This window comes from Tiliqua scincoides, chromosome 4 (genome assembly GCF_035046505.1).
Source record: "Tiliqua scincoides isolate rTilSci1 chromosome 4, rTilSci1.hap2, whole genome shotgun sequence".
Lineage (NCBI taxonomy): Eukaryota > Metazoa > Chordata > Lepidosauria > Squamata > Scincidae > Tiliqua > Tiliqua scincoides.
Genome location: NC_089824.1, coordinates 109,765,996 through 109,792,682, shown reverse-complemented (window position 1 = coordinate 109,792,682; position 26,687 = coordinate 109,765,996). Strand labels below are relative to the sequence as shown.

At 44.1% G+C, this 26,687-nt stretch overlaps 1 protein-coding gene across 3 annotated transcripts in view; it reads right to left on the bottom strand.

Moving 5' to 3' along the window:
- Window positions 1-8,236: 8,236 nt before the first annotated feature.
- PRRX1 (paired related homeobox 1) overlaps window positions 8,237-26,687 on the bottom strand; it is a 74,483-nt gene continuing 56,032 nt past the window's right edge. The window contains exons 3-4 of one of the 3 annotated variants that reach the window (XM_066625077.1): window positions 22,341-22,522; window positions 8,237-9,464 (exon numbers count right to left, since the gene is read on the bottom strand). In XM_066625077.1, the coding sequence (XP_066481174.1) occupies window positions 9,323-9,464; window positions 22,341-22,522 (324 nt within the window). In that variant the 3' untranslated portion in view covers window positions 8,237-9,322. Of the gene's footprint in view, window positions 9,465-18,758; window positions 18,812-22,340; window positions 22,523-26,687 lie in introns of those variants that run through there. The other 2 variants (XM_066625078.1, XM_066625079.1) reach the window with 2 other exon arrangements.

Genomic DNA, 26,687 nt, shown 5'->3' with positions numbered 1-26,687 from the left:
TTTCAAGAATAAACTAAAGTAGAAATGCAGCCCAGAGGGATAGGATTATGATCTTGAACCTTGAGAACTTTAACAGACAGATTCATAACTTTAAAAATGCATTCAGCCTTGAGGACTAGAAACTAGACATGCCAAAAATATCCATTATTTATAAACTCGCAGTCACTGTTATACATAAGTGTTCTAAACAAGCAACAAGCCTGCAGACAGTTTTTGTAGATCTACCAGAGAAAAAAAGTGATCATTTCAGTGTGCAATAAGGTTAGTGGTGCTTCGAATCTGAACAGGAAACAACATGAAATAAAGCAAATTAAGCATGTGATGCACAACAATTCAGGAATTGTGAATTAAAAACGCAATCCTAAACTGGCTCTTGCTGGCAAAACAGGCACATGTGTGGTTGCAAACATGCTGTAAAAAATGTTGCAACCACATGTAGGTCAGTGCTGTCAGTGGAGAGGCCTCACTGCGGTAAGTGAACCATCAGGAGGCGAAGAGGCAGAGGGAGAACTGAAGAGGCATGGTTAGGGGTGTAACTGGGTGGGGGAGGAAAGAACAGGGGGCAGTTCAGGTCAGGAGGGGGCTGGGACAGCAGTAGAGGCTGCCACTGCATCCAACCCCTCCTCCCGTGCCTCAAAGCCCTATATAGGTCTCCTGCGCAAGCTCAATCACTGGTGCAGAACTGAGTAGACTCACAGGGACTGCTGGTACCCAACACAGGATAGAAGAACCAATGTTTCCTTAGTTCAAGGATAGCATTGGCTCCCTCCCTAGCCCTGCGGGATATAGCAGTGGCCGTTTTGGCGCCACTGTCCCATGGGTGGGCAACCCAGTTAGGATTGGGCTGCCCGGTTTGTATTTGCTTCCCTCATGCCAGGGTTCCGAAAGTCCCAAATAATATAGTATTCCTTATTTATACATTGTGACCAATTAGTTGAGAGTTTCTTGCTGAAAGAAAAATGACAGATCTCTGCCACCAGGAGCTTACAATCTAAATATAAGAATAAGACAACAGAAGGTCAAAGGGTAGCAAGGAATGCTTGGGAGCATATGCAATTGAACGTACTCAAGCTTGATTACAGTTGGAATTGAGGATTAATTTGTTAACCAATGGTCTGGAAAAGGAACATTTTGAGAAGGGATTTGAAGAAAAGGAAGTGACACCACACAGCTGACCAGAGAATGAATTCTGGTTGCAGTGAGGGAGACTAAGCAGAATTGTTTAAGTCTGGAGGAGACTAACACCTGGTAGTAGCCTTGGAGGATCAAAGGTCACAGATAGGGATATCATCAAAGATAAAAGTAGAGAAACAGGTTGGGGTAGCCTATGAAAATAAATGGGAAAGATTCATACATTTCTACTAGACATTTCCTCTAAAGTGGGAGTTTCTTAAGAAGCCTAGCACCGGCAAAGGTCTTTGTGTATGTGGGGGCCAAGCTCCCTGAAAATGATCCTTGAGCAATGGCTAATACATAAAATCCTTTCTGCTATAAGAGGGACAGAACTGATGTGGTAGTTCGAGGTTCCTTTCCTGTTACAGCATTGAGATCTCTTGCTCTGCTCTACAGAGCAATACTACCTCAGCTGAGTTGATAGCGTGCTCAGGACAAGAGCCAAGGGATACTATTGGCACCACCTCAGCTGTTCCAGAACATGCTGAAGCAATGAGAACGCCACATGGTGTTTCTTGATCTCCACTGTTATGCAAGCATTCTACACTTTCCCATTGGCCCCAAATCAACTTAGAGAAGTGAGGATATCACAGGCACAAGAGTGAGGCTTGATCAAATTTCACTTGTCCCAAAGGCTCATGGTTGATACTAAAACTTTGTGGTGTCTGGAATGGTTTCAAATCCCATTTTTCTCCTCCCCCCCCAAAAAAAGCTTCTGCCCTTCTTTGCTTAAACTGGGCTCAGAGGCAGCAGGGCCTACAGAACCATACAGAACAGTGTTTCTGCCATGCTTGCCTGTATCCATAATTGGGTGTGATTTTGGCTCTGGACAAATTAGTGCCACCTCCCACTGTCTCACACATACACAAGGAGTGGATCAGAACTGACCACCCCAGCCCCCCACCACATCTTACCAATTAAAATTTGGTATCATTTCAAAGTTAGTAGCTGTTTGATCCAGATTTTTAGAAGTAATTGATGTTATTTCCATTAATTATAACTAATGGTATACACTATGCCTATTTAGATGATAAAAATCAGTGTTGTATCACACTCCTGAAATTCCAGAATACATTTGGAGTGCATATTCCAAACCAATTAATGATGATTTATTTCTGACCTAGCTCAGTGGTTCCCAAACTGTGGGTCGCGAACTGATTTTTGGTGGGTCGCCAAAGGGTGATTGAAACCACTGGCGTAGCTATGTCATTGGATACCTGGGGCTCATAACTTTTTGTCACCCCATATAATTAATTAATTAATTAATTCATCCACTCAATTTTGTATCTCCCTTCTTCTAAGCAGCTCAGGATTTGAAATGAATAATAATAATGGCCAGAAAATAAATGCAGTGAATATTTCCCCACAAGCAGTGGATGAAATTCTGCATCAAATGGTATAAAACATGAAGGTATTATTCCTAAAAGCCACAATTTCCAGAATTTTGGTCATTAGGGTGTCGTTCCCCCCCCCCCGAATGTCTAATTGACCTGTTTTACATTAAGACAGTGGTTTTCAAACTTTTAACACTGGGACCCACTTTTTAGAATGACAATCTGTCCAAGACCCACTGGAAGTGATGTCATGGCTGGAAGTGACATCAAGCACAATAAAATAAATAATTGTAAATAATTAAATTAAAGAGAAAAAATAATTAAATAATGGGAAGCCAGCCCTGTTCCACCAAATGAATTTTCTCTGTAGCCTGCGTGCAAGAACACCCCCCCCCCCAAAAAAAAAATATCAGTGAGATTTTCAGTCCTCCCCAGTGCCCATTTCAGTGTAAATTCTTATACAGGTCCAGCCTATTTATACACGGATTTTTTATACACAAATTTGACTCAACACGAATGGCCCCTGCAAATGAGAAGGAATGTGCTGATCCCTGGAGAAGGGGAAAAATGCATCCCTTTAAAATCAGTTTAAAAAACTGAGCAGTCCTTTAACAATAGCCTCCTTAATGAGAGAGGGAGGGCAGCTGGCTGGCTCCTTAATGAGAGAGGGAGGGCATCAATCCTTCTCTCTCCAGCGGACCCCTCCCTTCCCCTTGAGCACATGAAAGAAAGGTGATCACTTTGCATTGGTGAAGGGAGGGGCTGAGTGTAAGCTCTCAGCTCTTTGTAAGCTCTTGGAGGAGGACTGATTGATGGATTTTCTTCTTAATGACTCTTATCTTACATCACAAAAGTCATCAAGGTTGTTTTTAAATTACCGAAGCAAAGAAACTTTGTTTTTTAAATTGATTTGCTATATTGCGTTTTTTGCCATCCACATGAGTGCTTGGAAGGGAACCCATGCGAATAATGAGGCTCAACCTGTATTTTAAGCATAGCACTATCAGGACCCAACTGGCTTTATAGGTATTAAAACAAATAAAATGGACCTTATCAGCTAAAGCCTCCGTTTTATTCTTTTGGGGGGGGGGGCTGCCTTCTGGAGCATTTGTTGACCTCCACTTTCATTAGATGGGGACTATGCAGCTAGCCTTGCATTCCCCTTTGCCTGACTTGACCAGGAGCCAAGGCACCTTTGCTTACTTGCGAGTAAATGCAACCATGTGGCTTACTTTTGCTTTCCATAGGGAAATTCCATAGGGAAATTCATACATTCATCTGCTTGGAGGGAGGGACTTCTTTTGGGGTGTTTTTTGGGAGCTGCATTCATTGGATAGGAACTATTCTGGTGTCATTGGATTCCTCTCAGGCTGCCCTTTCCGAAGAACTATGGCAAATTTGCCTACTCACGAGTAAACACGTGATATGGTTTGGTTTCATTTTCCATAGGGTTCCATGCATTTTTTTTGTTTGTTTCCGGTATTTTGGCCATAACTTTTGATGGAAAGGAGATATTTCATTCTGGTTTTTTGCATTGTATTCCGCTGGAAATTCCACATCCGACGGTATATAGCATGATGGTTACTCCTAACCTCCGCGATGTTAGTGATGGGGGCATTTGTGGTGTCACCCCCCCAAGGGGTGGTACCTTGAGCGAACCGCCCCCCACCCCCGCTAGCTACACCACTGATTGAAACATCAGATAACTAATTTCCTAAAGCCCTGAGGCTATTCAAAAATCTGATACTGTAGCTGCTAATTATCTTGCAAAAAGCTCAGCTCCTCCGGTTTACAAGCATATAAATATAGGGAGATATGGTAAATGTCTGAGGTCTTTCTGGCTATTATAAATAATAAATAAAATAAAATATTATTTCTTTCTAGATCTCCTTTTTTGAAAGTTGGATAAACCTTGGTGAGTCCTGATTATGCTATTTTTAAAAAATGAGTCCCAGTGCTAAAAACTTTGGGAACCACTGGCCTAGCCACATTTTGTTTAAAATAAGACCAGGCATGTTGACAGGGAGAGGGAGAGACATTGATCATGGTTATGGGAAATGAGTTATTTCTACCACCCTTTTAAACTATAGTCCAGTTTTTTTAAACAAACTGGGCCATATGCGATACTGATGGCAGAATCATGTCCCCACAGGGCCAGCTTTTCCGTACCATAACTTACTTAAAGGCATTGGTATTCTGTGTTGAATCAGACCTAAAGTAGGAGGGGTTTTACTTGATGGAGTGTTTGAAGTGACTCAAGCACTGCCTACAACTATTATTATGCATTTCCATCCATTCTGTGCACCACTGCAATGGAAAACAACTGATTTAGGACAGAGGCGAAGGGTGGAACAGGTTCTTTAATTCAGAGAAGACGTGACACTAGCTATGTGCTCATCAGGCATCTGGAAATGCTTAATACTGTAATCTTTTTCCAGGGCTGGCATTTTTGAACACTTTACTGTTCACCAATGGGAATAGGAAGGCCTCTTACGAGCACAAGGGAACCTCAGCAGCAAAGCATCAAGGTAAGCAGGAAGCAAACAGGGAAGTTAAGCATCTGTGCAAGGAGAAGATAAGCGCTCATATATTATTTAATTTATTTAATTATCTGACAAGTTCTGTAGAAACGTACAGCTTTCCAGTTGTACAGTAGCAGTGAAGTGAACTGGCTGCAGTAAAACTCTACCAGAAACCCAAACCAGTCCCAGACTTGAAGAGGGGAATGGTAGTATATAGTATGAACATCTCAGTAACAAAGCATCAAGATAAATGGGAAGCAAACAGATGCAAACACCTAGTAGCATGTGATTCAGTCATTAGAAACATAGAGAAATGGGCTTATGCTGTGCGTGTAGTGTAATGCCTGCCTGGTGCAAAGGTGTTGACATCATGCATTATCTAGATAGGGTGTTAGACAGTGCTTGAGAGGCAGAGCAGTCACCGTTCATATTGGCACCAATGACATTGGAAAATGCAGTCAAGCAGTCCTAAAAGCCATGTTTAGGGTGATTTAGTCTTGAAGAACAAAATCAGAGAGATATCCAAAGGAGAACACATTGTATAGTGGATGGCTACAATTACCCTCACATACACTGAATATATCCATGCAGAGATCATGATAAAGAGAACATGTCTTGATGTACTAAATGACTGTGACCTGGAACAGTTGGTCTTGGAATTGACCAGATGCTTAATTCCATGTGGCACACAGAGCCTAATGAAAGATGCAAGTGTTGTTGATAGGGAACAGTCAGGGGAAGAGCTCTACTGTGCCTGGGATCTAGGGTGAAGCCTGACAGAAATGTGTGTGTTTGTGTGTGTGCTTGCAGCTAATAGCAGGTGCTGTCATCAAACCAAGCAAAAAATAGCTTGCCCCCAGTCAGTCTAGCCCCTCACCTGGATATTTTGTTCTTTCTTTGTTCTTGTTCTTTCTCCTGGAGACCCTAAGAAGGAGGAAGTTGAAACCCTGACAGGTCACCTCATAAGATCAGACATAGCAATCCTACTTATATTCCTGCGACAGGTTCATATTAATTTTATGCTCTGCAGAACTGCTCCTCCAGAGCACTTGGACTGCATGCTCTACGCATAACTGATCTATTGGGCCTTGTAACTTATTAAGCCCAATTAATACCTCTTCCATCTCCCATTCCTCTGGTCATACCATGGTATCCCACAGCTGCCTCACTGGGTTAGCTCTCCTTTGCACTCCTTAGTAATACTGGTTTTTCATTCAGCTCTTGGTCTACTGGACCATTTTGCTAGGGATGCCAAACCTTGGGATCAAAAATATAGTATTACCCTCTGGGGAGGTCTGAAGGCAGAACTAGGATGGAACCAGAATAGAACCAGAAGGGTCATGTGCAGAGCAAGAGTGGAACCTGCTGCTTCAGGGAACTGCAGCTGCTTCCTCAATGATGCAAGGGACAGTCGAGTTGCATTTGACTCTGCAGAGCATCTGTCTGACTCCTCAATCAGAGCTATTTGTTTTTAGAGAAAAGATCTCGTTCCTTTGGTCTTTAAGTTTAGACTGTTATTTATGTAAATCATTTATATCCTGCCTTTCTCTCCAAACCAACAGAAGCTGCTATTGTGGCTATCATCTTTCCCAAGGACTACCTGAAAGACAATGTGTCATTCATGTTACATTAACAGCCCAATCACTAACCCCCCCCCAATCGATGCAACCACACCAACAAAGTCTACACTGCATCCTGCAGGGAGGGGGGTGAGGGAGCCACAGGCATCTTCTTGAGGTGACATTTGTTTTTTTTACCCAGGGGTAGCCTGAATGGGTTTTCTTGGTTCTGTGTCAGCCATTTTGCTGAAGGGTAAGGAGAGGGAAGAAGAAGGAATGAGGTTAGGATCCAGTACAAGTCACAGCTGCCAGGAACCATTCTCTCCCCTCCCCTGTTCCACCTCCTGGCCTCCCCCTCCCTACCCAGAAACTCCTCCATTCCTCCCCCTCCTTGCCTTATTCTGCCCATCACCCGCCTACTGTAACAGCTTACCTGCCTCAGCGCAGCTCACCCTCCATTTGTAGTGATGCTCTGAAATGGCTGCTGGCGTCACACTGCTTGTGACATCATAAAGACATGTATACTATGATACATGCTTTTATGTCACCAGAAACTTAGGATTGGGCCACATGGTTACTGTTGTTTGCAAATTTACCTGGGTGTATGTTCTGTTGAGCACAGCAAAACTTACTTCTGAGTCAACAAGTGTAGGATTGTGCATAATATACCTTTTATATTTGTTTGAGATGTTTTCCATTTTTTTTAACGTTTATACATTTGTTTTACCCTTCAAGAGTTTGAGATGCAATCAGCTAGATCTTTAAATGATGTATAATGGCATCAAAGGGTGCAATCCTGACCAACTTTCCAGCACTGACATAGCTATGCCAATGTGGCGTGCACTGCATCCTGCAGTGAGGATGTAGTCAAGGAGGCCTCCTCAAGTTAAGGGATGTTTGTTACCTTACCTTGGGGCTGCATTGTGGCTAGGGCAGTGCTGGAAAGTTGGTTAGGATTGCACCCAAAGTGGTAATAAGTGGCAAGAGAAGAATACACTGTAGTGAAGTGTATTCACTGTAGTGAATGGAGCAAATTCAAAGCTGAATCAAAGTTGATTTTTTTGCATTCTTAGTGGGGCAGGCCTATGGGGGCTGTCATATGTTCTTGCATTTCATACTTTACTGCTATACTGCAGAATGCTTGATGATTCTGGGTTGCACTGGACATGGCATGGGAGTTTCTCGTAATAGTGAGGAAGCCATAATGTGTGGACTCCTTCCCTTTCACAAAGCAAAATAGCTGCCTTGTCTATGCAAACAGTGGCTGTCAAATGGAATATGAGAATGGGGCAGATTCACCTAACTGTGAGGCCTGCCACACTTTCTTCCCTGAGAGGGGATTCCATATTCTTCAGTGATGTTTTCCCCTCTGCAGCACCAAGGAAGTTTTACTCTTCCAGAACAGTCCTGAAAAGATTATTGTGGGGTTTACATTTCAGATACATCACAAGAGGAAAGATGTGTGTGTCCATGGGCACAGAGGGCTCTCAGTGGGAAGCCACCATGGGATACATTGTGTGGAACCCCCCTCCCCAGCACAATACATTTTATATTTTGGTACCCATCTATTTAGAAACTCAACATGACCACGTACATCCAGAATGCTCTCAGTTCATTTTATTTTGTTTAATAAAAAATGAAAACCCACAAAGCTTGTATGTATATCTTATATATATAAATATATACAGTATATATAAAACAAATGATTCTGGACAACATTGTTGATTGTGGCATTAAAAAAAGGAGTAGCAAGGAAGGTATGTGGGGCTACAATCCACTACAGAGTTAGATGCACTTTAGTTCACTGAAATCAATAGGCTTATGCATGCCTAACTCTGCACTGAATTAGACCTCCAATATTTGCATTGGAAACTAACTTCCACTGCCAGTACCAGCAAATTTATTCTTCTGGATTTTCCAAGGGGGCTGTAGGCATCTGAAGACTTGTGAGTCGCACAGAACTCTGCCTCAAACACCACTCCCATGCACTTGCATCTATCCGAAAACTTCTGTTTAACTCAAAGACTTGCATATCCTAACATCAGCACAAATGAGTTCAAGATAACATGTCCCTTTTTATATATGGTGTTTCCTATTTCCTGCAAGCACCATAGTAGCAACTGTTTGTACCAAAGAGGCTGTGGCAGAATAAACAGTGATATACACATTTCTAAATCAAGATGGATTTCAAGATGGAAGGAGACAAAAGTCCTTCCAGGCAATGAAGGGTTGGATGCTAAGGTAGCCAGGTGATTGCTGGTGATCAGGGATGATCCTCCTGGGCTTTGGAGTGATGAAGGCAGAAACCAACAGGGCATCTTTGACTTTGGAAATCCTTTTTGAGAAGGGGTATGCATAAAAACTGTGAGTGGCACACACACAAACTAAAGGCAGATGGGGAAATAAAGAAGTTCAAGTGCAGAACCGGCGGGGTTGGGCTTGCAGTAATTCATAGGATTAGTAAGTGCCTTCGATCCTTCATTGGAAGCACCTCCTGCTGTATTGAGTTTTAAAAAGATTTGCTGGAGCTTTAAGTGGTGATATTTTGTGAGGGTTGGGAGGGTCACTTTTGGAAGCAATTCCCCATTGATTTTAGTCCTGATTCTGCTTCCAGTATAGAGTTCTAGGTTGGGTTGGCTGATTGGTTTTTCTGGATCTGAATCCAAGCAGGATGGCTGCCCCTTGACATGTTGCTTTTCTTTCTTGAAGGAGGCCATTCTCTCTGCGGTTATCTCTAATTCACTGTTGGCACCTGGTTCCTCTGTAAACTGTATTCCTTTGCCTTCAGTCTCAGATTAGCGATGCTGTTCGCCATATTCATGCCCTGGGCAGGGCTCGCATTAGAACAGGAGGCAGAATAAGAGGCCATGGCACTGCTAGGAGAGAAAGGGAGGGAGAGAAGAGAGAATGGGAAGAAACAGTGACATCAAAACACAGCTTTTTGTTGCAGTTTGGTTGCTTTTGGGTTGCCACATTATCCAAAAAATTGCTAAGCCTGCTCTTGTGCCATTAACAGCAGCTTGATCTTCAGAAGACAGCAGGTTACTTTTTGTGGCATAGAGCTCAGCTCACATGCTAATGCCTGCGGATCAAGCAGACAGCCTTGGCAGAAGAGCAGGAGGTCATACCAGACACTTGCAGCCCTACTTATAATCCTAACTGCCAATGTTTACAAGGCTCAAAGAGCTAGACTGAGGATTCTTCCACATTCCTGGTCTGGTGCTGTAGCAGACAAACCTGGAGCGTAGGAAGCATCCTAGAGAAAAGCAGCTACGTTTCCAACCCCAGGACACTGAAATGGGCGGGGATGGCAAGAAGCTGGCTTTGTGGACTGTGCAGCCTGTTTGGAAACTGTAAAAGTGTGGGATCAAGCACCTTGCAAATATGAGGTTGGAGTTTGGGAGCATTCAGAAGCTTACATCCCCTTGATTACTGAAATGACAGCTGTTGGCTTCAGTGTTTTTTTCCCCTCGTTTAAAATGCTGAAAATATCAACAATGAAGGTGACTCATGTTTTCTCAGTGTCCTGCTAGGGGTGAAAATAGCGGAAAGGCAGTCCCTGAAAGCAAATAATTTAAAGTGGTACTTTCTGATAGGGTAGGTCAAGCGCTTGTTACCGTTAAGGCGTGAGAGTTTTCCCCATCCTACTCCACTTGCAAACCTGGACTCTCCTGGGACCAGGTCTGCAGAATGCCCCCCATATGTGTCGTCGTCCCCCTACTGTCACATTAGGTAGGGCCTTTGGAGGGCCTAAAACCCCACTTCTGGTTTTCAGGTGAAAACTGGAAGTGACAATTTAGGCTCTTAGAAGGCCTTTGGAGGACTAGACAGGGCATCCCCGGTCCTCCAAAAATCATTCTAAGGACTTAAAACATCACTTTCAGTTTTTGCCTGAAAACTGGGTTTTAGGCCTACTGGAGGCTTCAATACAGAATTTCCATGCAGGGCACCGTTGGGGGGGGGGAATGAATGGTGGTGGCTCCCCCTCTTCTGTGCTGCTCTGGTCACTTGCAGCTGCTGCCCCCTCCCCAGGTATACCAGTGCCCTACCCAATTTTCATGCTGCTTCTACACTTGGATGGCTAGTAACTAGGACAGGAATCATTCTACACATCTTCAATCTGTGATTTGCAAGTGATCACTGATCTGAATCAGAGAGCTAGTCACCATTGCTAGAACATGGGAAAAGTCATGTGGAAACAACTTAGGGCGCAATCCTAAGTGTGCCTTGTGCCAGCCCAGGAGGGTCGCAAATGTATCATAAAGCACGTTTGCACCTCCTCAAGAGTCGGCTGAGCTGGCGCAAGGACATGCACCAGCCTGTGGAGGCTGAATCCAGCCTCCGCGCCGACTCTGATGGGGAGGGTTGTGTTGGCCGAGCTTAGCCGATGCAACGGAGGTGGGGAGGAGGTGGGTGGGAGGCATTCATGGGCAGGGGGAGGAAGGGAAGAGTGCGGTCCTGAGATGGCACAAGTCCGAGGAGACCCATTGGGGCTACAGTGGCTTACCTAGGGGTAAGGGCAAGAGTTTCCCCTTATCTCTGGCTGAGCCACTTTGGGCCCTTATCTTGCACTGGATACAGTGCAGGCCTCCTGGCCTGCCTGTTCCAGCGCAAGAAAGGATTGCACTGTTAATAACTGAGTTCATTGATATCATGTCCAGAAAGGTACATTAAGGTACTGATACTTCTTTCCTAAGACAACAGATACTGCATTCAGTTTGCCACTTCAAATCTATTTGGCAAGTATTATTACTTTTGTTGAGGCCAACTGAACTGTTATGTATTGCTTTCATTAATTTGGTTTAAACCAGCAGACTTGCTCATTAACCTCCCGAGGGGTCAAACTCTTGCAAGGAGCATTGCTTTGATCAAGCAGCAGCTGTTTGGCTCTTGCCTGTCAAAAACACAGTTTCAGAAAGTGAAACAGGTGGGCAGTTTTTCATTTTCATAGGATATGCTGGGCTTATAACCTGTCTAGCAGCTGCACACACATTTGATCTGGAAGACCTGCTTTCTAGTTCCAGATGACAGGCCAGAGCCTCCTGGTGGTGAAGGAAGTATTTCTAAGCCCCTGATTCCCTTGGATTTCTGTTGGTTTCACTGGCTGTAGTCTTCTGAGCACGCTCAGAAGCTGCCAAGGAAAATGCATGGAGCCCTATGGAAAGTGAAACTGAGCCACAGTACGCATTTACTTATGAGTAGGCAACCATGCCTTGGTCCATTGGAAAGGGCAGGCTGAAAGGAATGCAATACCACCAGAATGGTCCAGTTCCGATGAGCACAGTTCTCAAAAATACTTGAGATTGCACTTAAATATTTGAGTGCACACTGCAAGCAGCAGAAGATCCAATGGACCAATCTGACCCACAGTGCCTAATCAGTGGGGAAATTCTCTTGAGCAATCCACACTGAAACAAAGTGTATGTAAGAGCACAGCACAGTGTCTTCATGGCAGTATTCTTTAGTTTGGGTTCAGCGTTTGAAAAACATTTAGAGTTAAACTGGAAGTACTGGGAATGACAGACTGGTGCTAGGATATCCTGTATCAACTCTATGTGAAGTGCAGAACCTCTTAGACCCACTCATCCTGGGGAGTGATGCATATGAGATTTTCTTGCTTTTATCACTGTACTATATGACACTGTGGTGCTTTTATTGGAGAGTGAAGTAAGAGGAAGATATTGCTCTTGAGGTTGAGAGACCTACAAGAGGCAGGTACCTCCTTCTGCACTACATATCTTCAGTCCCAGAACCCTGCAGAGCTAAGACTCCTGGACTGGGGAGAGGCACTAGCAAGATCTTTAACCTTGCAGTGTTCCAGTTGACTGTGTATGGCCATGTTGTGTCTGCCCAAAAGAGACCTCCCCAGAAAGTTACCTTTGTAGAGTCTTCTCTTAGAATTCATTAGGGACTTCCTCATGCAAACAACATCTTATTTTGAGAAACTATTTTAGAAAGTATGAGAAGAGGGAGAAATAACAGGCCAAGTGAGTTCATCAGATCACCTCCTACGGATCATCACCATGACGTGAAGGGTGCTTTTGTAAGGTGGTGAAACAGTTGAATGCCATCACTCTGCCAAAACTTATATTGCAGTTCACACAGCACTGCACCTTCGTTTTAAGATAACAGTGAAAAAGAGGCTGTAGGGCACACATTTAAGTCAATTTGGCATTCAAAGTCTGTAGTAACATGGCCTTTAAAGAGTTAAGACTCTTCTATTATGGCAGGGCTCTCCAGACTCCAGTCCATGGGCTTGATCTGGCACACTGCCTTTTCCCTTCTCCATGTGAACAGTGCTTATGTTCTGCGGGGCAGCCTTCCTTCCCCACTGCTGATCTCCCTTGAACTGCTCTCTGGCCCACCACTTCCAGATTCTGTTGCCCCAGCAGCCACTGTGCCCAGATTTCTGAGCAGATGCGAATGGCCGGGGTGCAGTTTGGGAGACATCAGTGACAGGGAAGGAAGGCTCCCCAGCGGAAAGGTAAGCTCCTGTCAAGTCAAGCATGCCTTTCCCACTATGCAGTGGTCTCCCTTTTGGAGACCTCTCTATTATGGGATGGAGCTAAACTCCATCCTTTTCTTTCTTGTTCTTAAATGTTGATGTTAAGTGTGTCCTGCCCTACGATAAGGAAGCATGCCTGTTTGACTGCAATAAACAGTGAGTAAAAGCTATTTCTTCTGGAATATGGGGCCCCTTTATAAATAGCCAGACCCAATAGCCATGAATGAGTCCCAAGTAAGCAGCAATCCATTCAAGTGTTTGCCTCTGCTTTGTTCCTTCAGTTTTGAGTCACACAGGCAACCTCAGCTAGGATAAGTGCTGATGGTGAGGAAGAGTGAACAGGGGAAAATTGACAACATACATTTTCCAGCCATGAATTCAGACACATTTCATCAAAGTGTCCAAGAATATGATAGGGCTTCTTGGAAAAGCCTCCAATCATAGAGTGGCAAAGGGAGGAATGTGCACAAACATAAAATACACAACCCAAATACAGTCTTTTCATTCTGCATTGCTGGTGTGGGGGGGTGGAGGGAGGTAGAAAAGCTGCAAGTTGTGTTTGGTGTATTCCATTTAGGATTTAATTAGAGAACTCTTTTTTTTGAAGTCTGTTTTGTGCCTACTTTTTTCAGTTCCATTTTGGATTTTAAGCCCATCAGTGTAATTCTCAGAATCTGCCTGGGGTTTGCTTTTCCCTCTATGCGAGTGCATTTTTTTAAAAAATCCCATTTGATCCTGCCCCATCTTTCTGAAACCATTATTCTGAGTTTGTGAGATGGTGCTTGAGATAGAATGGGGTTTTTCTTGGCTTGTGTTGCAGCTGCTTATTTGCAGATGCTCAGTCCACAACTGAGCACCATTTATATATATAGGCGTGCATCACTTAACAATGCTTAATGACCTTCCATATAACAGACTACATATATGGACAGACAGCGATCAAAGCACAACAAAGAGGCTCTTGATGAGGGAATCAGTCTTCAGTAGCCTGCCCAGCAGTGTCTGTTTACACAACACAGAGGGTCTTAAGGAGGCAATCAGGTCTCCCATGGCCTGCAGCATAGTGTCCGTTTACACAACAAAGAAGAAACTCTTAAGAGGCTGTTAACAAGTCAGTTGGTCTCCAGTAGCCTGCACAGTGAGGGTCTGGCAGAGAGTGTCTGTTTATACAACAAAGGCACCAGATAGGGCTGAATGTTCACAAAATGTCCTCCTCACATAACGACAGGGATCAGAGAACATTTGGTGCCGCACACCTGTATTCTTTCCCAGGGGTCTTTGTTTTGGATGGAGCAATTCATATGAAATAAAATATAAGGCTTTCGTGGCCAGTATCACTATTGTTGCAATTAAAATTGTCCATTATTAAAGGCCTCAGTCTAGTAAAAATGTCAACGCCTAACGTTTTGCCCATCATTTTGGTGTGCATTGTCAAAGGTTTGTAAGCTCAACGATGCACTCAAAAACATCCTTCTCTGTCCAGAGAAAACTAGGCTATAAATGTTGGTGGTGAACCAATTTCTGGTTCACATGCCTTCACTCACCACCTAAGTACTCCCATTCACAGCTGTCAACTCACCAATCACCTCTGTGTTCATTGGAGATTTAAATGGATTATTGCCTGCCTAAGCTCCTCCTTATTGCTGAAACTTTGAATTCTAACCTTCATGAAAGCAGGGAGACAAGCATTACTGATACTCAAGGTCTTTTCTATTCTACTCTTCTTATACTTGTGGATTTCAATTGCCTCCCTATATAACCAGGTATGTTATTGTTTGGTCATAGACAATACCTGCATTTGATCAAAATTCATCTGGTTGCCAGTTCTTATAACATGCTCCACAACTGCTGGTTTTTCTGCCTGCTGCAGTGTCTTTTGCGCTCTTCCAGCCTTGTGTTCACATTCTTTTTTATGGTGCCTATATATACTTTCTTACAATTGCAGGGGTCATGGTATACCCCGGCTGTGGTGTCTTGGGTCTTTGGCTGAACAAAGCACTTGTTGAACCTTCTAGTGGCTTTCTCTGCCAATATGATCCATTATGTTGTTGATGTATTGAAGAAACACTTTCACTCCTGTTGTTCTTGGGTGTTTACCACCACAGAGGTTGCATAGCCCTCTTAATTTCCTGCTGGGAATACCCATTTTGCTGTAACGCTCAGGTAACATGGCTCAATTTCAGCCTGAAGATGTTGTGGTTCTGAAATTCGTTTTGCCTCGGTTATTAAACTGAGGATATTAGGATGTTGATTAAACTCCTGTTTTGTCTGGGGAGATGGTTGTTATGAAGTGTTATGCAAATACCTGTCCGTATGGGTAGATTTTCTGAGAGTTAGAGTAGAGTTAGAGTAGAGAGAGAGTTAGAGTAGAGTAGAGTTAGAGTAGAGAGAGTTAGAGTAGAGTCCTCTTTGCGAGTGACTAGTACATCCAGAAAAGGCACCCCCTTTTTCCTTTTCCTTTGATAATTTTACTGCTGATAATTTTACTGCTGATAATTTTCCATTGATAATTAATAATTTTCCATTGATTAATTTTACTGCTGGGTGCACATTGTTGATATGTTGTACAAAAGAGTTCAATCTCCCCCTTATTCCAAATGACAAAGATGTCATCTACATACTGGACCCACACTACTAATTTATAAGTTGCTGTTCTTAGGGCCACTCCCTCAAATTTCACCATATATAGATTTGCGTCCCCCAGGCTCAAATATCCTGTTCAAATAATAGATTATCATCTTCTTTTTCCCCAACAGATTGGGGACTAAGGTGTTGCTTGCTGGGATAGACTTGGTTTACTCTGAAGCACATTATTTCAAGAAATACAGTTTATAAAGATGCAACTGATCCAAGACCCCACTATTCCAATGTTTGCACTCTCTGCAGTTCATTGGTTCAGATAGCACAGTGATTTTCAACCAGTGTGCTGCAACGCATTAATGTGCCATGAGTGGCCCACAGGTATGCCATGGGAGTTGGGGGAGGGTCATTTATTAGTAGGCCATTAGGGAATGCGAGCCCACCAGCAGCAGCATGGTATGCCTTGTCAATTGTCAAAAAACAGACAGTGTGCCTTGACAATTTTAATACCTTGTTAGTGAGCCATGAGATGAAAAAGGTTGAAAATCACTGAGATTGTGGGCTTGTGTGTCTGAATGCCTTTTTAAATGATATCTACATGAGTCCCCTTTGCCATATGTATCTGAAATGCAGCAGGTATGATTCCTTTCATGCTGACTGGCTGGAAAAATGTGAAGTTAGGGAAAGGAACTGGTTTTCCCAGTGAAATCAACAGGATGCTTACTGTATGCATGCCCTTTTAATGAACACTAAGAGGGATCCCTTGGCACTAACTATATGTAATTTGGCAGGCACAGTCTTTCAAAATGTTCCTAGCATACTTGTACATTTCATGCAGATTAGCTGGAAAAACACAACAAAGTTAGATGCAAGAGAAGTAAAGCTGGTTTCCCCCATCAAAGGATGAATGAACAAATGAAAACTGGTGAATTTTGTGATGATGGAAATGTGATTGCAAGTGAACACAGTCACAGATGAGACCTTTAGTGACAGAAGCAACTGTTGAGAAAATTGAGGTAGAAATTTTTTTCATGCACACACCAGTGGACGGGACAGGACACTGTGTTAAAGAATCCTTTGTTTGTCTCCGTTTGTGCAGAAGTTTATAGATGGAGCCATTATTGCTGACCCTTGCTTTTTAGTTAAGTCCTTGCTTAACTCAGAATATAACCCAGTTATAGTAGTTGATTGGTATATGTTTTGTGAAGCATTCAGGAATAACCAGTGTTGGAGACAGGATACTGGACTGCATGGACTACTGTTTTGGCTCATTAGAGTACTTTTCATACTCATACTTAGTCAGAGGCCACTATGTATCAGGAATAGGTGAGTCAAGCATGGCTTTACTCAAGTTGAGTCACAAGTTTCTGCCTCCTGTGACTTGACTCACAAACAAGTCCTAACAAGTGGATTTCTGAGTAGCCCAGAGCATTTTGGTGACTTGAAAAGACTCGAGTCATGAGTCTTTCCCTTTAAAAAGCCAGCTGTGGCTCCATGGGAAAAAAAACAGGGCTGCTGCCAGGCTGTGTGTGAGAGAGAGTTCTCTTTAATCATTCCCTGATGTCCCCATCCCATCTATAAACAAGGCGGGAGGGGGTGGAACAGACTGCATGAGAGCAGGGACAGAAGCGGCAAGAGGGAGGAAGGTCATGTGCAGCAGCTGGGAGGCTTACCAATAAGACCCAATCCTTTGCAGCTCTACTCAGATAGTCCCATTTGAGCCAGTCATTCAATGAGGCTTCTCCTTCCAAGTAACAACGAAGCCATGAGGAGCCATGCAGTGGGAAAGCATGATAGCTATGAACCACCTCTGCCTCCATGGGCTTCTCTAGCCAATCCTAAGGCAAGAACCCCCTTGCCTTCATCCAAAGGAAAAAAACAGACCACCCACCTTTCATCCAATTATCATTGGTTCCCTCAGATAGAAAAAAGAGCCTGCTCCCTCCTCCCGCTCGATGCAAAGGCAACACATTAGCTCTTCCCTGCTTCCTGGCTGGAACATTCCTGCTGATTGCCCAGTCTGAACGATGGCCCAACAAGGTCTTTCATGCCATGAAAAAAAAAAGTCAGCATACCCAGACAGAATTCAAGTCTGCATGCGTGGGGAACGAGTGCTGAACCAGTGGCCTCAGACTTGAGTCAATGCCAGAGGCATTCACACGGATCGAAAAACAGGATTTTTTTGCAACTCTGACTTAAGTCACTTGATTCAAGTTCCCATCCCTGCGATGTATATTCAGAAGGCATCACCTCCCCTTTCGATCCAAGTTCCCCCAACAGTAATGTCAGAATTTGTTTGGTCTACTTCATAGAGTTGTTGTAAAAATGAATGAACTGCAAAACACTTTGCAAATTTACAGCCTAATCCCAGCAGCGTCCAGTAGTACAGCAGCACCAAAATGGCTGCCAATGTATCCTATGGGGCCATGGCAGCCACTGGAGTCTTCTTGAAGTGGGACTACTTCTGAGCAGGGCTGCAAAGGATCAGGTCATCTTGGTAAGCCTCCCAGCTGCTGTGCATGACCCTCCTCCCTCTCGCTGCTTCTGTCCCAGCCCCTCCTACCCCTCCTGCCCTGTTAAAGATGGGCAGGGACAGCAGGGGTGTGTTTAAAGAGAGCTCCGACTCACACACTATCCAGCAGCAGCCCTATTTTTTCCACGGCAGACTTTTCAAAGTGGGGGGGGGGTGACTCGACATGAGTCCATTAGAGTCACTAAAGGGTGACTCGGAAAGTGTCCCCGTTAGGACTCTTTTTCGAATCCAGTCGCAGGGGGGCAGTGACTCCGTGACTTGACGAGTCAAGCCCCACTGGGTTTTCCCAACACTGGTTGTTCCTTTACCTTGATGACTACTGTGTCACTGCAAGTCAGCATTGAGTTGAGGTTTATATAATCAGGCGCTGTGGACCATGTGATATTCATAATAAATACATCTGAGTATTGGTGTATTAAATCTTTGTTTAAATGATTCAAGAACTTTGAAGAGGAATGAATGATCTCCATTAAATTGAACAAGATCCCGAAGTTAGATCTTTCACTGCAAAGACGATTAGGCAGAAAAAGTTCCTGGCGGATCATCCCCCGGGGTATTGTTGGCCAAATCAGTCTGTCCTTTTGTTCTGTCTTCACTTTCCAGGCCTGATAACAATAAAAATGTGATTGTGTGTCAGGCAAAAACCTCTTTTGTTCCCACCTGGTTCATATTTGGCTTGTTTGTTTACTTTGGTTGTACAGAATTCACCAAGAGAGTTTCCCTGGAATTTTGCACAAGGCTACATTTGAGGGTTTTAATTTTTTAAAAATTTAGAAAATCAAATGTCAAACGATGCTCTGTGAGGATGGCAAATGAGGGCCAAATCCTATCCAACTTTCCAACATGGATGCAGCCATGCCAAAGGGACATCCACTGCATCCTGAGGTGAGAGGGCAGTCATGGAGGCCTCCTCAAGGTAAGGTAATGTTTGTTCTTACCTTGGGGTGCATTGTGGTTGCATCAGTACTGGAAAGTTGGATAGGATTGGGCCCTGAGAGTGGTCCCCAACGGTCTGGGAGAAGAAAAAGAACAATGATTACGCCTGGGAACGGTTCTTCTTTTAGGCATGAAAACATAGGCTTTGCTTTTTATATGGCAATAATTAGAGGAATAGATGGCCAGACAAAAGACAGTGTTGGTTTTGTGAAATAGTGCTGAGCCACAACAGGGAGGGCAGTTCTGCAAAATGCTAATCAGAATTGAAAGATGGGACTCTGCTTTGGTAATTCTTCAGAGATTGTTGCTAAAGGCTGAGAAACTATCTGGCTAGAACTACCTATGTAAACAGGATGGAAAACATTGCTCCAACTCTAATAGGCTTCATTATCCCTTAGCTATCTGCTTCCATTACCAATCCTACATGGTATTATGTCATCACATTCAGTACAAGATCCCTGAGTGACTGGAATCACTTGAGGAAGAATGAAACAGAGGAAAAAGGACTGCTGGTTGTGAACAAACAGCTGCAAACATTGCGATGCCCCAGTTTGAGAACCACTGGGTTATGTGCAAGTGGCTAAATTAGACATGTTTTTCAGTTCTCATTTCTGTCTTCATATTTACTAGTTCCAGCAAATAACAGCCAACTAACAAAATACATATCAGCCCCTTCTTTATATGAACCATACTATTGGAAAATTGAAATTTGATGTGTGAAAGAGCCTGGCACCTAGACTTTGCCCTCCAGCTATCTGAGCTGGAATGAACAAAAGCAAGTAAATAAGTGTTCATGGTCTAGGAGATGTTCTTTAATGGTTTCCATCAGTGTAATTTCAGGTAACCTCTAACCTGAGGGGAATGGCTGAGGTTTCGATAATTTATTATTCTTCCCCTTCTGAGGTCTGTGAAGCACTGGCAATCCTGGCCCCTGTGCCACCCAGGCCAGGACTGCAGAATGCTGCCCCCCCCCCATGAGGTGTATGCCACCCCACCCCCATGAGGCCCTCCTAAGGTCCTCTGAGGCCTCCAAAAGGCCTAAAACCCCACTTCAGATAAAAACCTGAAGTGAGGTTTCAAGGGCCTCTGGAGGCTTTAGAAAGCCTTTGGAGTGCTGGGGAGGCTGCACCCTCCAAAGGCTTAAATATGGGGGCCTAGAAAGGTGGGGGTGAGGAAAGGAGGTGTGGCACCCTGGGGTATATGCCTCCCCTAGGAAAGCCACTGCTGTGAAGGAAAACAACAAAAGAAGTATTTTCTAGCAGTTTCTGTCCTGAAGGAGAGAACGATATGTGTCTGTGAGGGAGTGAGAGGTTGGAATGGAAGCTGAGAGTGGAGCTAGAAGCAAACTGTTGCACCTTGTATAGGAAGGAAAGACCCACATGTCACCTGAAGATATTTGCAGAAATGTTTTGCTATCTACCTCCATCCAATGCTCAACTTGTATATGTACAATAAAGCAGAACTCTCCTCTGAAGGAAGCCAGAATTCAAGTAGTGCTGTGCCTCTGAAACTCAGGGAAGGAGCAGGAGCCCATAATAATACAAGATGCCTGTCTTTAGGAGGTGGGGCTAAGTTGATAAAGAGAATCTCTCCAGTGTAAGATTCCTAGGTGTTGTGTGTACCAAGAGTGTAATCTTCGAAATGCTTGCCTAGGAGTAAGGTCCATTGAACATAATGGGCTTATTTCTGAATAGACATGTATAACAGTGCACTATTAAGCTCTGTGCAGAGATGTTTCATCCCAGATCCTCAAGCCATGCAGCATCCATTTAGGAAGCAGGCTTTGGCACCACCATCAGCACACAACTTCCACTGCATTTGCTGTGAATTACAGCCATTTTATTATTCAGATTTGTACCCCACCTTTGAATACCAAGTATTGGAGAAAGTGAAGCGGTGTGTTGGGTGTGCAGGGCTTAAACCTGATCCTTCCATCCAGAACTCCGGTGACTCAGGTGCAGAGGAGGTTTAACCCCCACTCATCTCTCTCTGACAGGAGAATCTATTTTGCCCCAAAAGGGAGCCACTGAAGAGCATAGCCCATAGCCCCAAGCCCAGGTTTCCTTTTTTGCCTTATCCCTAGGAAAGTGTTCATTCCATTAAGTAGCAACCAAGTAAGCAAGGCAGCAGTGGAGTAAAATGAATTCTTTATTTAAACAAATGCACATAATGTTAGCTGTTTCAGTGAGAGCTCCTGGTCTGCCACCCTTCTCAGGTCAGAAGACACAAGAAAGACTACCAAGCGTACAACAGCATTTCTCAGTATTTGTCCCCTACTGTACCACTTCACTTGGTCCACCTATTGGAAGTACCACTGGAAGTAACTGGTGATGATGTCATTGCCAGTTACATCCAGATTGGGAGGCCAGATGCAACACGACAAACACCAATAAGGGGCTCAGAGCAGACAGGAGGGCCTTTTCTAGAGCAAGAAAAGCATATGCTGGACTCTGCCTGCCGAGCCAAGCCTCCTACTGCTGCTTGCATTCCTGGTCTCACTGCCAGGTGGTGAGGGTCTGGAGGTCCCACGTGCACCACTGGGCACCTTCTTGAGTACCACTAGTGGTATGAGTACCAATGGTTGAGAAACACTGCTCTACAACTTATAGTACTTTTATGCTAGTTTGATTCTAATGGATCCCTTCAAAAAATTCTGGAAATTGTAGTCTGGTGGGAGAGCTGAAAATTCTATCAGCAAGTAACATTTAAATCACTATCCATTTTGACAGGCTCAGTTTTCTGTTAGTAGATATCAAGTGGATCGAAGTCCACACCGACTGGGACCACAAAGGGGGGGGGGGCTTTAATCTTATCTCCACCATGGTCCGGATCTATGGACAGCCTCAATCTGATTGCTCTTTAAAAAAAACAAAAAACTAAGTCAATTGGAACATATTAAGCATCAGCATAAGTCCTTTGGACCAGAGAGCTCTCTCTATTCATGCATCACAGAATACAGTTCCTAAGGTTCCCTGTGAAAAGGGACTGGCAGTTTAAGTCTGTGATGAAATATGACCAATTCTCCATAGAGGACCAGTGCAAAGCAGAACAAATCTGATCAGTTCTGGAACTAGGGAAGCAATGGAGAATCTTTTCTGGGTGATTTATTTCCTAGATTTCTCCCGTGTAACTAGGTAGGAACTGGCTGGACACAACAAGGGAAAACTGGTGAAGGGGAGAGACATGTTATACAGTCACCTGTAAGGCGAGGCAGTCCCCCAAGAGAGATAGTCAGTGGGTCTTGGAGCTGGGCGAGGTACAATTGGCTGCTCCACTGCAGTCACATCCCCTGAATAGGATTTGAGGAGGGATGCATTCTTGTTGGCCAGCATGGCTCTCTCATTCCTGCGAAACTTTGCCCGTCTGTTCTGAAACCACACCTAGGAAGAGAGGACAACAAATCAGTGTTAGCAGTCAAATGCCATTGTGAGGATGTTCTAGTTACTTGAATAATAACCAGTTATTTATATATTTCAGCTTTTGGTTCCAACAAGAATATTGTGTGCCTAGGTAACCATCCAAAAGAAAAAAATAAAACCAAATAATTACGGAACCAGAACACAGCAGACACCCAGCCTAGAGTGCACAACCATTTTTCACCCAACATTCAGATTGCACCTAACCATAAATATCTAGACTACTGTTCACTGCATGTAAATTGAAAGAGATTTGTCATTGCTGTACGTTGCTGTCATTGTGATTCAAGCCATAGCAACTTTGCCTTGGCACCTGATTGTCTCCTCGTTTTCACCAGCCACAAACTCATTTTCTGTTGGTCAGTATTTCTCATCTTTCTATAACTAGTCAAAGAGATTTGACTCTACATTTTCAGCAAGACAGGCCCAAGACCTCTTGGTGCATGAGGTGCCAAATGTTGCTCCCACTTACCTGGAGTGCCAACCTCTGCTTCTCCCACTCCCTAGATTAGAAAAAGAAGAGCAGATGAAGCAGAAGACAAATTGTGGAGAGGAGGAAAGAGGTGGGCTACAGCATTAGTCGTTCACATCAGAAACAAGCCAGAAGTAAGGTTCTTTCCCTGTGCGCCTGCAGCCCCACGCTGAACTCCCCCCCTTTCCCTCCCACTCCATGGTTGCTTTTCTTGTATCAAAGGGACACTTCCAGCTTATGTCTACTGTTACGCCCATCAGTCCTGGAGAAGAGAAGGCTGAGAGGGATAGGATAGTGCTCTTCAAATATCTTAATGGCTGTCATATGGAAGAAGAAACAAATTTGTTTTCAACTGCCTCTGAGAATAGAATGAAATCCAATGAGTACAAACTGCAAGAAAGAAGTTTCTGGCTGGACTTCAGGAAGAAAGTCAGCAGAGAAACAGATTGCCAAGGGAAGTGGTGGAATCTCAGAGGCTCAACAGGTACCCGCTCTAAGAGGATTTCCTGCTACAGGCAGGGAGTGTTGGCCTAGATAACCTTGTAGGTTCTTCCAACTCTATGTTTCTATGAATTAATGCAATCCTTCCCACAGATAGTGCATGGGATAGATGGCTGTTGCGATTACTGTATGAAGTAAGGCTACTCATGTTCCAGCAGGAGTTGCCTAGCATTTCAAGAACTATTCATATTATTTTAAAAAGTCTAGATTTGAATAGTGGGCACCCTTTTCACCAACACATCCAGGAGTCTCTGCTTTTATCTTTTTCTTCCTCATTTAAACTTCCCTTAAGCAATGGTGGACCTCCGCAGCCCCACGCACCGGGACAAAGGTCCGTGATGATGCCCTCTGCGGGATGTTGCCGCTGCTGTGTGCAAATCCACCCCCCAACTCACCTGGAGCTCACAGAGCCTCACATAACTCCAGGTCGAGTTGGGGAAGCCTCTCTGAGGTTCCCCAACACTTAAAATTGTGTTTCCGGAAAATCGGAAAAACAGTTTCTGACCGTTGGGAGCTTCAGAAAGGCTTCTGCAGGGTCTTAAAGATGCGCAAGGCTCCGTGCCTGGGGCATTTGCCCCATCGACTAAATGGGAGGTCCACCACAGCCCTTAAGAGTAGTAGCCCAGAAGGTTGCTGTGCTCAGGCCTGGTTGATCTAAACACTCCATTAACTGGCATGGCACTCGGAGAAGCAACTGCAGTTAGGAGAAAGACTTGTTCCCTTCAAGTAAGACTCCTCCTCATTTACATGTATCCTGATTTCAGTATTAGGTTCAGTGTCAGAGTGGCAATATTAAGCAGGAAATCAAATTTTCCACATACAATTGCAGGCAGCTTTGCTCCCTACCTCCTTTGCCCCCCCTTTTTCCAAAATGCAGTCAATAGTCTTGGGAGGTTCCTGGCTCTCACCTTAGCAAGCATCTGTTTCTAGGATTAAAAATATATAGGGCACCTGTATGGGAACCTCAGCAAGGCCCATGCAAGATTTCTTTTGGCAGCTTAACTTGGCTTAGAATTTTGCCTATGCCATAAATTCAGTTCAAAAATAGACATATATTTTCTACACATTTCCCCCAATTCCTCCAAGTTCTATCCAATTGTTAAAGCAGGAAAGTCCTGCAGCTGCTTCAAGGAATTTAATAGCTATTTCCCCCACTGTGGAATTTTCTAGGTTTGATTTAAGGCCACTGTATAAAGATCACAACTCTCTGCTAACATGTGGGTGCTGTCAGCTCCTTGGGACAGAAACCCCAAGCACATTTCAGATCAAAATAAATAATTTTTAAGTTCTCTTTTTTTAATTGAGAATATTTAAGTCCATATTTAACAGTATCACTGAAGTTGCATAGGAGTTATCACGGTTGAGCCGGAGCAGGTTCACACCCATCTGCCACCTTAGTTCCTGCCCCCTCCACGATGCACTGTGCCAGACCCCTCAGTCTACCCTGTAATGCTTTTACATCTCCCTTACATCCCTTCCTACTTAGGGCCCAATCGTATCCAATTTTCTAGTGCCTGTGCAGCTGTGCCAATAGGGCGCGCACTGCACCCTGTGGTGGGGAGCAGTCACAGAGACCTCCTCAAGGTATGGGAACATTTGTTCTCTTACCTTGGGACTGTATTACGGCTGCACCAGTGCTGGAAAGTTGGATAGGATTGGGCCCTTACCCTGCCACCATTCCTATTCTCTACCATTTCAAAAAGTAGAGAGGGTGGGGAACAAGGGAAAAAATGTTGGGGGAGGAGATGATGAGACTGTTGGGCTCTAGTGACTTCTCTCCCCACTTCCTCTTTCCCTCACCCACCCTCTCTGCCCTTTTCAAAGTCATGCAGAGAGGAAGAGGAGGTGGTGGTAGTGTGGGCCAGTTAATGGGCATTGGGCTGGCCCTGAGTTTAGCTTTGTTTGGTTTGTATTTAGGAAGAAAACACCTAACTGGGCCAGAGGAATAGTTATGTGAGGCAATTGATTCTGCTCATGATTTCCATGAGATACTGCTGAACCTACTTTGTTGAATAATGTGATAGGAACCCTCTTTTTAGCTACAGTTTTGATAAACTAGCTCTCTGTTAATTTAACCCTGTTCCCAAGATACTTGAGAGCATGTTGGATGAGTTATGTTTCAGGAACCAGCAAAGAAACTCAAGGGAGCCATCTCACATCCATTGTCACCTGAAACTCAATCCATTTCTTTGTAAACCAGACCAATAAAATGCCTGGTTGAATTTCAACAGTTCAAAGACATCGCCTTTTGATATGGGGTTATATCCTTTCCTGCTCCAGCTGCCCACAATAACCAACCTTGCATAGCCAGCAGCTTCAAAGCTAATTTCTTTATTCTCTCAATATTCAGGAGCTATTCAATATTTGTCTGATTGGACAATATTTGTCTGATTGGTATTTATATGCACACCTGGAATAGATCCAATTGAATTCAATGGAACATATTTTTGAGTAGACATGCATAGGATTGGGTTTCCCAAGTGTGCATCATGATGCCTCAAGGCAGTGGTTTTCAACCTTTTTCATCTCACAGCACACCGGCAAGGCACTAAAATGGTCAAGGCATGCCATAAGGTTTTTGACAACTGACAAGGCACACTGTGCTGCCAATGGAGGGGCTTACATCCCCCATTGGCCCTACTAATAAATGACCTTCCCCCAAATTCCTGTGGCACACCTGTGGACCACTCACAGCACACCAGTGTGCCACAACACAATGGTTGAAAATGGCTGGTTGGGACATTTGCTGTGTCATAAGAACATAAGAACAGCCCCACTGGATCAGGCCATAGGCCCATCTAGTCCAGCTTCCTGTATCTCACAGCGGCCCACCAAATGCCCCAGGGAGCACACCAGATAACAAGAGACCTCATCCTGGTGCCCTCCCTTGCATCTGGCATTCTGACGTAACCCATTCCTAAAATCAGGAGGTTGCGCATACACATCATGGCTTGTACCCCATAATGGATTTTTCCTCCAGAAACTCGTCCAATCCCCTTTTAAAGGCGTCTAGGCTAGACGACAGCACCACATCCTGTGGCAAGGAGTTCCACAGACCGACCACGCGCTGAGTAAAGAAATATTTTCTTTTGTCTGTCCTAACCCGCCCAACACTCAATTTTAGTGGATGTCCCCTGGTTCTGGTATTATGTGAGA